This window comes from Electrona antarctica, assembly GCF_951216825.1.
Source record: "Electrona antarctica genome assembly, chromosome: 16".
In the NCBI taxonomy this organism is placed as follows: domain Eukaryota; kingdom Metazoa; phylum Chordata; class Actinopteri; order Myctophiformes; family Myctophidae; genus Electrona; species Electrona antarctica.
Window position 1 is genome coordinate 21,688,756 of NC_136797.1, and position 12,485 is coordinate 21,701,240.

At 44.0% G+C, this 12,485-nt stretch overlaps 1 protein-coding gene across 1 annotated transcript; it reads right to left on the minus strand.

Annotated features, from left to right (window-relative positions):
• Nucleotides 1-4,059: 4,059 nt before the first annotated feature.
• LOC306939346 (cullin-2-like) lies at nucleotides 4,060-7,922 on the minus strand (the record flags this gene model as incomplete). The annotated part of the gene is made up of 4 exons (XM_079523934.1): nucleotides 4,060-4,173; nucleotides 4,403-4,495; nucleotides 4,611-6,213; nucleotides 7,345-7,922. The coding sequence occupies 4 exons, from the start codon at nucleotides 7,920-7,922 to the stop codon at nucleotides 4,060-4,062; spliced, it is 2,388 nt and encodes a 795-aa protein (XP_079380060.1).
• Nucleotides 7,923-12,485: the final 4,563 nt, after the last annotated feature.

Here is a 12,485-nt window from a genome sequence, read left to right on the forward strand (position 1 = left end):
GGTTCGATGCCGGTCTCCCGTCGATGTCAAGGGGACAAATCCGCTCGGTCGACTCAACATAAATGATCGGCAAACGTGGAAAGAGTCTGTGTTTTAGGCTGGAGGAGGTCGGTGGCTGCATCATAATCTTTGCCCAAATATGGAGTTTTTGCCCAAATATGGAGATGACTGATATTATATTACTGTAGTACTGACATCATAGATCAGTGGCTCTTAAGCTTTTCAGCCAGAAACCCGAAATGTACTATTATTACTATGAAAACGTTGGTTTATTGGTTCGTCACGACTCCATATATGGACATGCCTTGTGACATCACGTAACATCATCAGGGATCTCCATATATGGGCATATATATGTAGTCGCGTTCCCCACAGAGCCGACCAGTGCTTTGGCAAATGCATCACCGGACCTAGCGTTCTCCACAACCTCCATGAGTGTCTCTGAAGGGGGCTCGTACTTAGGAAGGCATCAATCTTAATCGGGTAGTTGTTCATCAGTGAACTGTGGAACTGTCTGTACCCCGTGCTGTTTACATTTCTGTCTAATAACAGTAAAGGTGTCACGGTAGGCTCCTCTGCCCTTGGACTTTGTCTGTGTTTTGGGACTTTTACTTGTATTTGTGTTCTGTACCTTATTTTGTAGTAGTGTTCTGTGATTTCCTGTCTGCCTTGTTTGCTGTCTCCTGCCTTGTCTCACCTCCCTGTATGTATAGAGGGTATGCGTGTGACACAAGGGGGCAGGCAGGCTTTCCAACGTTGAAGCTCTCCTCCCTAGTGGTAGGAGGAGGGACTACAGGCGGACCCGTGGATTCATGACCGGGAAACCCCGTGCAGCTGGGCTTTAACATTGAGCGCTCAGTTGCACTTCCGCATTTGACCACCAAAATTTGGTGGTCAAATGCGGAAGTAGACGTTCTCAGACGGTACTTCCGGCAGTCTTCCGGGTGCTTCAAAACGCCACTGAGCAACTTCCACTGACATGAATAGCTAGGGGGGCGGAGCTTCGCGCTAGTTCAGTCTCTATTATATATATACTCTATGGTGTGACATCATCATCAAACCCGGAAGTTGTGCAGGAATGCCTACTGAGTGGCAAAAAACTACTTTCTGGCCTTGACAGCCCATACATCCAAACAGAAACGTCCTATCTGATTGCATTAAACAACATTAAACGATGTTAAACTCACTTTGCCACTCGATGTGCCATTCACTTTAGGCATGCGCATACCCTCTATTAGTGTAACCCTAGCTACCTGTGTTCTGTTGCCTGTTAGCCTATCCCAGTGTTGATTGTGTGTTTCAGTTCACCTGTGTGTAGTTAGTCTTTGTCTTATATATACAGTATATATACTGTATGTCCCAGTGTTTTCAGTTCCTTGTCAGTTCGTTGTCGTGAATAATGTGGTCAGTTCCTTGTGTTTTCCAATAGTTATTCCAAGTCCTAGTAGTTATTTCCTAGTTGTTCCAAGTGATTTCACAGTGTGCGTTTTGAGAATTAAAACCACTTGAATATTCACTCCTCTGCCTGTGCCTGTGGTTCGTTCTGCACCCGTTCTTACACCTCCATACTAGCAAAACATAACCCAGCAAGCCAAATGACGTCATGATGACGTTATGATGATAATGATGATCTTTAATTACGTCATTTCCAGGACGTCTTCAACAGTTGAAATAATCAAAGCTTTGATCTGGCCTCAATCGCACTCCCTCTGATTATGTTTATGTTTATTTATTTGATATGGACATAACAATTGCATTGCTCATTGCACAGTTGTACAAATTGTAGATGCATCATTTACAGTGTGTTAGCACATGTGCTAATTTTCACCACTTGTCCACAGGAGACTTTTCAAAAAAAATACAATTTAGTTAAAAAAAAAAAAAACACCCAATCAAATACAAAGAATTATACATTCTAATAATATTTACAGCAAAATTACAGTACCCATTACATAATCTCAAATACACAAGTAAAATTCATCCAGGGAAGTCCGTCTAGTGGGCTGATGTTATGTTGATTGAAATTAGGTGATATTCTGGGCCAGATCTGACTAGCCTTGGTTTATCTTGATCTGGCTCCAATGGATCACAGATTTGTCCAGGTCCTGGCCGTGCTTGTTGGGAAGGCAAGCTGTGTACTAAACTATTATGTAGGCCAAATAGCTAAAATAAATAGTTATGCGATTAAAATAATTAATCGCATTTAACAGAACAGTGAGTTAATTGTGATTAATCAAGTTAACTTTAACAGCCCTAATCTAGTTTATATTTTGGTATGATAACTAGTAGTTACTGTATTGTAACTAATCCAATTCAGTAGCTTAATTAATGCCAGTTATCACTCTCTAAACAAACCTACCCTCATATGAACATTTTGGCCGCAGACCCCCATCTGGACAGACTGTGCCTGGGACTCCCAGAAGAGAAGATTTGTGTTAAATAAATCTAAATTAATACATTTCAGCATTTTGAATATTTTAAGTGTAAAAAAATAGCAGGCTACAACAAGATTGCAGTGCGGCACAAAGTGATGCACTGTGAGCTTGCACATGTGCTGTTTTTGAATAGGCAACATATAAATGGATACCATGACTGTGATGCCAACTACTTTTCCTGGGTCTCCAGGCCCAACTTTCAGAACCACAGCTCTAATCTAACAAAAACATGCTTTAGAATAGATTTGTGAATTAAATGTCAAATTGCTAGCCAGTAAATATAACTTTATTTCAGGTTTCACATGAAGCATACCATACATACTTATGCAGCATACATATGAACAAAAATAATATCTGAAAAGATATAGGCCTATATTATAGATATACAGTCTCTGTCGGGTGGAAACGTTATGTCCAATACTGTTACTTTTCGAGCTATATGCTACTTTTGATGCTTCCGTGCGACGCTAGGGTGGTAACTCACGAAAAACACAAAAGGTTTTAAAAGAGGTAAAGAGATTTCTGCCCAGCGACGATACATATAATGAACCAAGAATGATATCTGGGAAAACATATAGGCCTGTACAGATGTACAGTATTATGGAATATGCAGAACAGAAAAATTGAACATGAACATCTTTTTACACATTCATCCCTCACACTTTACTCTTCAAACTGGACAAACTAAATGTAACCTCAGTAAACTTTGCCTAACCTTATTACGTACCACCAGTAACACTATGCCTACCTACCTTATTCATACACATAACCTCAGTAAAACTATGCCTATAAACCTAGCGTTATTCCTAAACATAACCTCAGTAAAACGAATACAAGAATACAATAACTGCTTTGGGGCGAGCGTTCTGGTTACCCTCCAGTGTACCAAGGCCTCATTGGACACTAGTTGTGTCTTAAATAGTGACTCTCATGTTCAATTGGAATCACAGTACATCACGGTACTGTAACTACACAACCCAAATTTCGATCCAAGTTTAATTGTGCTTAACGGAATAAAAAATAAAAACGTTGGAAAAAAATACAATTTGAATATACAGAAAATGTCTAGTTTTAGTCACTTAATTCTTACCTCTGACAAACCATACTTAAAAAATAAAATGTGAAATAAAATCTAAACCTAAACCCCATAACGAAACAGGGTCAGAAACGTACAGTATATATTCCCTATATCTGGTCAAGGTTTCGACTGTCATTAGACTTTGGTAAAACATTCTTGTGTTTCTAGCTCCCTAGTGCTCTGTCGTGTTTCGTCTGTTGGACTATTGGCGTCCCTTCGCGGCCAGTTGGGTTTCCCACTGCCTGTGCCCCACCATTGTATGCCCCGACATATATCATGGTGAAAGATATTCTGGGACTTACTTCCGTGGCCTGTACTGGCAGCATGCACAAGACATTTGGTGCCGCCCGAGACAGACGGACACGTCTCACACACGCACACACACACCCTCTTCTAGTCTAGACTAAAAACACCATACCCCCTAGCTGCCTTTCCTACTTTGTCACCCTCATTATGTCGCCCATTCCTCCATTTTCTTCCATACATGCCCCTTCCCCTGTTTTGTTTTTAGTATTGTATTGGAAAGGTGGTATAAACCATTTTGTTTTACAGAACTGACACTTGCTTCTGCATGGGGACTGCACTGTCCACATCAAGCTGCTTTCTATCGTTGGGTGTATGCTCCCTGAAGGTCTTGTGATCCCTCTCACGTAGTAGCACCTGGATGGGGAGGGAAAGATCACTGGTTACAGGTCAAACCATCAAAACTTCAAAAGGGAATGACGAGAAGCTTCACAATGGTGGGTTTAAAGCTCTCCCGAGTGGTCACAGTTCAGTTCTGGGACCAATTCAGCTGTCAATTTCAGCTGTCAAAAGGAGGCTGGTAGCATGTTCAGCTGGCCTTTATTCATGTCCTACATAGGTGCAGTACATACTATGATGTCAGTACCCAGTTGTCGTAGTACTTGGAGGCCAGGCTTTGATGAGGTGGGTGGTGTATTGTAAACTTGACCGAGCAACTTGTCTTTCCTTCTGCTTCTTTCTGGAGGCGGAGGACAGCCCGGCGTCAGTCCGCTAATGGCTCACACAGGTTGGTCCGTCAGTCAGTGGGTGGGTTGGATGTCGGTGTACGCACCTGTCGCTTCATTTCACGGCACATAGCTGTACTCGTCTATCGAGCTCTGGCTGCGCTCAATGTACTGCTGGTCGATGAGCACCTCAATGCACTTCTTGATGATGCTAATGCTGGGGTTGAATCTGGCTTTAGAGTGGTTGATGACCTCCTGGATGAGGGTGTTGTGTCGCAGAACCTTGCGGACCTTCATGATTCTCACTATAGCAGCCTGTAAATACATTTTGCGGTCCTCTTCCACAGTGCTCCTTGTCGGCTCCATCTCCTGTGGCACGTCTTTGTGCATCATCGCGATCTTGAACTTGGTCCTTTTACTGGTGAAGCCCATGTTTAACGAAAACGTGGACTCGGCCCCTATTCCCTCCTCTTGCGAGACGTGGTTGAGAATCTTGACGTCCAACAGGGACTTGATAGTCCTCTGAAGCTCCTTCTCGTTCATCTGGGTGCTGTCTTGCAGCTCCTTGTAGGCCACCATTTGGCTGTTGTTAAAGGCCAGCAGCACGGCCATTTGGTATGTGGTCACCATGGCCACGTAGGGCTTGGACAGGTAGTTCATCTTGACCTCACCTGTGCACAGATACTGCAGCCAGGTCAACTTTCTACCACTGAAGTGTTGATTATAGAACAGCGCAAACATCTGCACACTCTTCTCTAGTTCTTGAGGGATGGCGAAGGTGGAGGAGGGGACATGTGTGAAGGGCCAGGCTCCTGCCTGCAATACGGAGATTTGGAAGCTGATGCCCAGGTCTACCACGGTTTCATGGGATTTGACAAAGTTGATGAACTTATTGTTGAGGTCAGCGCTTATGCTCATGTCCGTGTACATTCTATGGAGCTTGCTTGTGAACATGTAGCCGCACATTTGCTTTAGTTTGTTGATCATGGCCTCCTCCGAGTCCATTGACAGTGACTGGCCATGTATTAACCGCCTTGCCAGCAATCCAGCGTAAAACTTCTGAAAGACGTCCTTGTCGTCGATGTACTTGAACACCGTGTTGAAGCTGGTCAGTTTGTCCTCCACCTCGTTCTCCGTCATTCCCTTTGCATTTTTCCTCAGCAGGTTGTCACAGTACCTGGCCAGCAGTTTAGGGGCTTTGCAGATGGACATGGGTTCCCTGTGGTTCACCACTGACGTCAACGCCTTATCAAAGGCACTCATGAAATGATGATCCCCGTTCAGAACCGTCTGGATAAGCTGAACAAATTTACTGTGAATCTCCAGCACAGACTCGACAAACTGTGTCGGCGGCATATTTTCCTGAGAGAAGTTACTAGTGGCTCGGAGGCCCTCGTTTTGGATATGATCATGCAGCTCCTGGATCATGTGAGGTAATCCACCGTACACGGCCCGCAGCAGGGTGTACATGTTGGCCATGTCGTCTCTCTTCTCTTGCCGGACGATGTTCCGACACTCCCTTTTGAGGAACTGCAGGTGGTCGGCCACCATCCTCTGCTGGCATTCGTGAAGGACTTTATAGTAGAAGCTGGGGTGCAGGTACTTCCGGCATCGCACCTCCTCGTCCTTCAGCCACGCTACAACCTTTTCCATATACTGTGAACAGTTGGACTGTTGCAGCAGATTGGAGGCTTCCTTTTTGTAATAATCTCCCGTCAAAGCCGTCAAAGCGCTACCGAGTGCACTCTTGTCGTCGATGTACTTGAGCACTGTTTCGAAGCTGGTCAGTTTGTCCACCACCTCGTTCTCCGTCATTCCATTTGCAGACTCCCTCAGCAGATTGTTGCAGTACCTAGCCAGCAGCTCGGGGGCTTTGCAGATGGACATGGGCTCCCGGTAGTTCACCACAGACGTCAAGGCTTTATCAAGCGCGGTCATGAAATGCTGATCCCCGTTCAGAACCATGTTTATGAGCTGAACATACTTCCGGTGAACCTCCAGCACAGACTCGACAAATTGGGTTGGCATATTATCTCTAAAGAGGTTGGTAGTGGCTCGGAGACCCTTCTTGTAGATATGGATCTGCAGCTCCTGAATCATGTGAGGTAAGCCACTGTTCACGACCCGCAGTAGGGTGTACATGTTAGCCATGTCACCAATCCTCTCTTGCCGGATGATGTTCTGACACTCCCCATGGAGGAACTGCAGGTGGTCGGCCACCATCCTTTGCCGGCATTCGTGGAGGACTTTGTCATAGAAGTTGGAGTGCAGGTACTTCCGACATCGCATCTCCTCGTCTTTCAGCCGCACTACGACCTTTTCCATATACTGTGAACAGTTAGACTGTTGCAGTAGATTGAAGGCCTCCTGTTTGTAATACTCCCCCGTCAAAGCTGTCAAGGTTTCATCGAGTGCAATCATGAAATGCTGGTCCCCGTTCAGAACCGTGTTAATGAGCTGAAAGAATTTACTGTGAACCTCCAGGACAGACTCGACAAACTGCGTCGGCATGTTTTCCTGAGAGAGTTTACAAGTGGCTCGGAGACCCTCGTTGTGGATGTGGTCCTGCAGCTCCTGGATCATGTGAGGTAAGCCGCCAGACACGGTCCGCAGAAGGGTGTACATATTAGCCATGTCGTCTCTCTTCTCTTGTCGGATGATGTTCTGACACTCCCCATGAAGAAACTGCAGGTGGTCGGCCACCATCCTCTGCTGGCATTCGTGGATGACCTTGACAGGGGAACTGGGGTGCAGGTACGTCTGACAACGAACCTCCTCCTCTTTCAACCGCAACAAGACCTTTTCCATATACTGTGAACAATTGCACTCTTGCAATAGATTGGAAGCTTCCTGTTTGTAATACTCTGCCATTTTTGTCAAAAACGGCTCCTCAAAGATTTGCTGATAAAACTTGAGCGGGAACTTCTTGTACTGTTCAACTTGAACAAAGGAGTTGATGACCCCGTGAACTGCTTTCTGTTTGGGGTCCTTGCCAACACGATCATTTTTTATATCATTGAGTAGCATCCGGTACAGCATGGGCTGCAGGGGCTCGATCATCAGCTTCCTCCACACGTCTAATGCCAGCTCCCTGATCTTCATGAGTGGTTCGATCATGTTGTGATGCCTGTATATTAAGTCCAATAACTCGGTGCCCTTGTTGAACCCTTCCCAGTATCTGTTGTACGTCAGCGAAACCTGCTCTGACTCTCGAACCTTCTTGTACAACTGACGGACGTGAGTTTCCAGAAACACCTTAGTCTTTGTGTATAGCTTTTTACCAAGTGGCTCTGGGTCTGCAACACACAATTTGTAAATGTCAAAGAAGCTCTCATTCCATGTAGATTTCTCTACGTAGCCTTCAATCACAACTTGCTTGATTGTCTTCAGTAGGTTGATCCACGTCTTGTCAAAATCCACCACCCGGGACTTCAAGCACATTCTATGGGTCCTCTTTGGAATCGGACAATTTCCTGTTATGACCGATTCATAACTTCATGCTCGGCAAAAGAATGGTTATGTAAAGCACATACTAACACTTATATAGGGTACAGCAGCATAAATGTCATGCAAAGCTTGACCGATCAGCAAAGCCGATGGGTTGGGATGGCCAATCAGGGAAGACTTTTGATCTCCCTAATAGCCTATGGGCTAATCGCTAGGCCTACTAGTGCATACAGTATCTGTTGTCAGAGTAAGCCTACATGGATTGATACTGTATTCCTGAAAGATTTACTTACACGGCTCCGGAGTGTAGTTTTATTTTTATTTTTTGTTATTTATTTATTTACATATAGCATTTTAAGCCTTTTCTGCATTGGAAATGATTATGCTGTATACCGACTGCCCTTACTACACATTGTTCAAAGATTATTCGCCTGCCTTACACACCGGACTGTAAACAAACACCAGAATGCATGTACTGTATGGATACAGCGAATATGGAGAAAATATAAGGATGACAATTCCTCCTACTGTATATTGATATTAGGGATGGAATGATAATCGTTATTATCGTTTATCGTGATGAAAAGAAACTCAACAATAATCGTAATGTGGAGATTTAAATGTATCATAAAATTGTCCTCCGTCATATACTAGGATGAGTTCGCTTTTGTTGGGATGCAAATAGGGTTGCCACCCGTCCCTTAAAATACAGAATCATCCCTTATTGGAGAATTAAATGATGCGTCCCTTATTGAACCAATAAGGAACACAGTTTGTTCCTTATTTTCCTAAATAGCCTCTACACGTCAACACTGAATTTAACAATAATGAACAAAACAAAACACAGGAAATATTAAAGTCAGCACAATTGTTCTAGCAGGAGGCACACAGTACCTAAAGTAGCCTAAACCAGTGGTTCCCAAAGTGGGGTCCGGGGACCCCCAGGGGTCTTTGAGGGAGTTCCAGGGGGTCCCCAGCTAAATGATAGTTTGGAACCAAATGGACCCTTATGGGTCTGTAACTCTGAGAGTGTACAAATGGAACTAAATGGACCCTCAGAGTTAAATTAACATTGATTTTACTATATGAATTGGGGGCCCAGAGATAGAAATGCCATTAAATGGGGGTCCGTAGACTAATGCATGTCAAACTGGTACTTGAAATTAAATGGGTTGAGAATCACTGCGTAAAAATCCTCTCTTATGGGGGTTGCTGGCATATATTTTCTAATGGGGGTCCGCGGGCTCCTAGTATAGAGTCCTGTAGCCATTCCAGCCAGGTGGGTTCGGGGAGTGAGGCCAAGTAGTAGCCTGACCAGTTTGTTTTGGGAAGTCTGGAACCTTGTTTTAAGGGCCTTTGAGGTGCTGTGGTACCGTCCAGGAGGTGCATGCATAGTCGAGGAAACCTTGTACGAGGGCTCCTGTTAGGGTCTTCAAGGTGTTTTTGTTGACCAGTGAGGAGATCCTGTATAGGAATCTTGTTCTTTGGTTGACTTTTTTGATTACGTTGGTGGCCATTTTATCACTGGAAAGATTTGACTCCATGATGGAACCTAGGTAGGTAATTTCATCTTTTCGTGTTCTTCATGTTCAGTTCATTTTCAGTTCTTCATGACCCAAACATCCAGTAAGGGCGAAATCCATTTGACATTTGACAAACATCTCCTGAGATCGATTCGGTATGGGACCTTATATTATTTATCATCTTATTTTATCCGTGTTTTTACAAGTTGTCATGTCAGTAGTATTTCTAATACCTGCCCAATAGCCCACATCTTGGCTGCTGATGTGGGGATAGGTTAGCCTGCTATTTCAGTAGACTATTATAGTTGATTGTTTAATAATGTTGAGTTTTAAAGTCTAATATAAATATAAATCAATATAATTAAATATTGTGCCCATTTAAAGAACCACTCAGATTCACAATCAGAACTCTTTATGTTGTTATGCTCATTTGGAAAACAAAATTCTACTTCAAAAGTTGTGGATAGCATTAACAATAAGTTGAAGGGAAACTTCAACCTATTGCTTCAACTTATTGCTTCAACTTATTGCTTCAACCTATTGCTTCAACCTATTGCTTCAACTTATTGCTTAAACGTATTGCTTCAACCTATTGCTTCAACCTATTGCTTCAACTTATTGCTTCAACCTATTGCTTCAACTTATTGCTTCAACCTATTGCCGGCCTTGCCGCACACGCCTGCGCCGCAAGGCCGTGGCAGGAGTGTGCCTTATTTCAAGATCTCAAAGGTGGCAACCCTAGATGCAAATTCAGTATCACTTAAAGCCTCTATACGTTGTTGTGACCTATTTTTGACGAACGTTTCCCCCAGAAGAGCGACGCTGTGGTGGGTTAAAGATGTTTAAAGGAAAGTGCCATTTTAAGTGTGTTCATATTTTGATTATCGCAATATTATTATTAAACGCAATTGATTTTTTTTACCACAATAATCATGACATTTTCATATCATCGCTCACTCTGGCCAACTGCAGGTCCTCTCTGACCGCATCCATAAACCTCCTTCTTAGCCTTTCTATTCTCCACTAGCAACTCCATCTTCATGCATCAATCATTCTCCCAGTGTACCTCTCATCCCTCCTCCTTGTCTAGTTTTTCTCATTCTTTTTTGTTTCCTGGAAACACAGAAATAGCTATTTTTGTATATGGTGCTATACTGTTGTTGCACAAGTAAGTGTTACAGTATGTGAGTGATAAAATAACCCTCCTTGATGTCAGAGTACTTGGAGGCCAGTCAGTACTATGACATACCTACTGTGACGTTAGTCTCTCCATACCAGTAAGACGGCCTGAGGGCGAGAAGCACGCATCCGCCTGGGTGACGGCAGACTGCTGGGCGAGCACTGCATGGTGCTTTGGCATGGGGGGTCAGATCAACATATGGAATGAATTCCATCTATGGACCATATCTTGAGTGTACAGAGTTTGATGAGGTCAGATCAACATATGGAATGTCAGAAGAGGTCAGCTCCATATATGGAGATCTAAGGGTGGCAAGCAGCGGGGGCAGTGTTTTGAGTGTACAGGGTTTGATGAGGTCTGGGTTAGGCCTCTTGTCTTGCCTCTTGAAGAGGGCGGTCGCCTTACACAGCCGCCTCCTTTCCGACCCACCCCGCCACTCCCCCTGCTCCAGCTGGGTTATCTTTTTTCCTCCCCCCGCGCAGCTCATCCCTTTCGATGGTATGCGTAGGAGGAGAGCCTGGCCCAAGCCCCCGCCACCCCCACCACCACCTATCCCCCCACCCAAGTACACTCCGTGCCTGCACTATACAATGACAATTGTAATGTGATGTATGCCACCTCCCCCCCTCCCTCTCTGTCAACACCCCCAACCCCCCTATCCTTCTTTCTGATGCAAGAAAGCTGAGGGCAGCGCCGAAATATGGCTGCCTGCAGCGGTGTAGCTCTAATTGTTGTCACCATCCCCTGTAACTGCAATGAGTGTCTGCACAACTAAGTATTTCACCCACCTTACTTGTAATGTGATGTGACAAATAAACCTGATTCTGATGGTAAAAAAAAAGTGAAGTGAGGGCCACTCTTATTATCATTATACATCATCATACATCATCTCATTAACAACTGAATTTATGTGATTGGTTGGTTTTTATTTATTTATTTGACCTAATTTCTCCTTTCATTGTCAATGGCAAATATGAGACGTGCGGGGACGATATTTGATTGAAACCTTTATTTATTCTCGAAAAGAGCATTGAGGTTCTCCCTCATTTTCAATGCTGACGAGATCACATATATAAAACAATTTAAGGTATAAAACACAAATCAAATCTTCAAGTAAGGCATAGAGACATAATATACAGACAGTGAAACAAAACACAAGTTAAAAACAGTTACATATTGAGGTAGGGAGGTTCAGAAGCAGGTTATTAAATTGACCATATGATATTGTGGTACCAATTTTCAGTGTTTCCTGTAAAGTGTTCCATGTGGTAGGGGCATCGAAGCAAAAAGCTGATTTTCCCAGTTAAGACTGCACGGATGGGACTGGCAAGCCATTGTAACTTACAAGAAATACTCGCCAGACCCGTTGACCAAGTGAATGGCTTACAATTTGTAAGCCATTCACTTGAACGGGTCTGGCGAGTATTTATTTTCCATTTTAACAGCAACGTGTTATAGTGGCAGCGGTGGCCGAACGGTTTGCGGAGCGGTCTTGATACCGGAAGGTCGCCAGTTCGTATCCCCGGACCGGCACGTTAAAATTACCATCGAACCACTACCATGAAATGTTCTATGAGCAGGGCCTGGCTGTAAACAAGTATCTGATGCTTAGTCCAGTTACCCTGGGTAAATATAGTAACTTTGCTTTGCTTTGCTTTGATGTAGGGTGGTAGCTTCCCATCAATGGCTTTAAAAATAAACTGGTGCCAGTGCATGGTTCTCCTCTCAGAGAGGGAGGACCAACCTACTTTATCATAGAGGACATTTGACCTAATTTATCCTTTCATTGTCAATGGCAAATATTGAGACATGTGGGGACAAAAGCTGTATATAGGGAGGGGCTAGCGCCCCTCA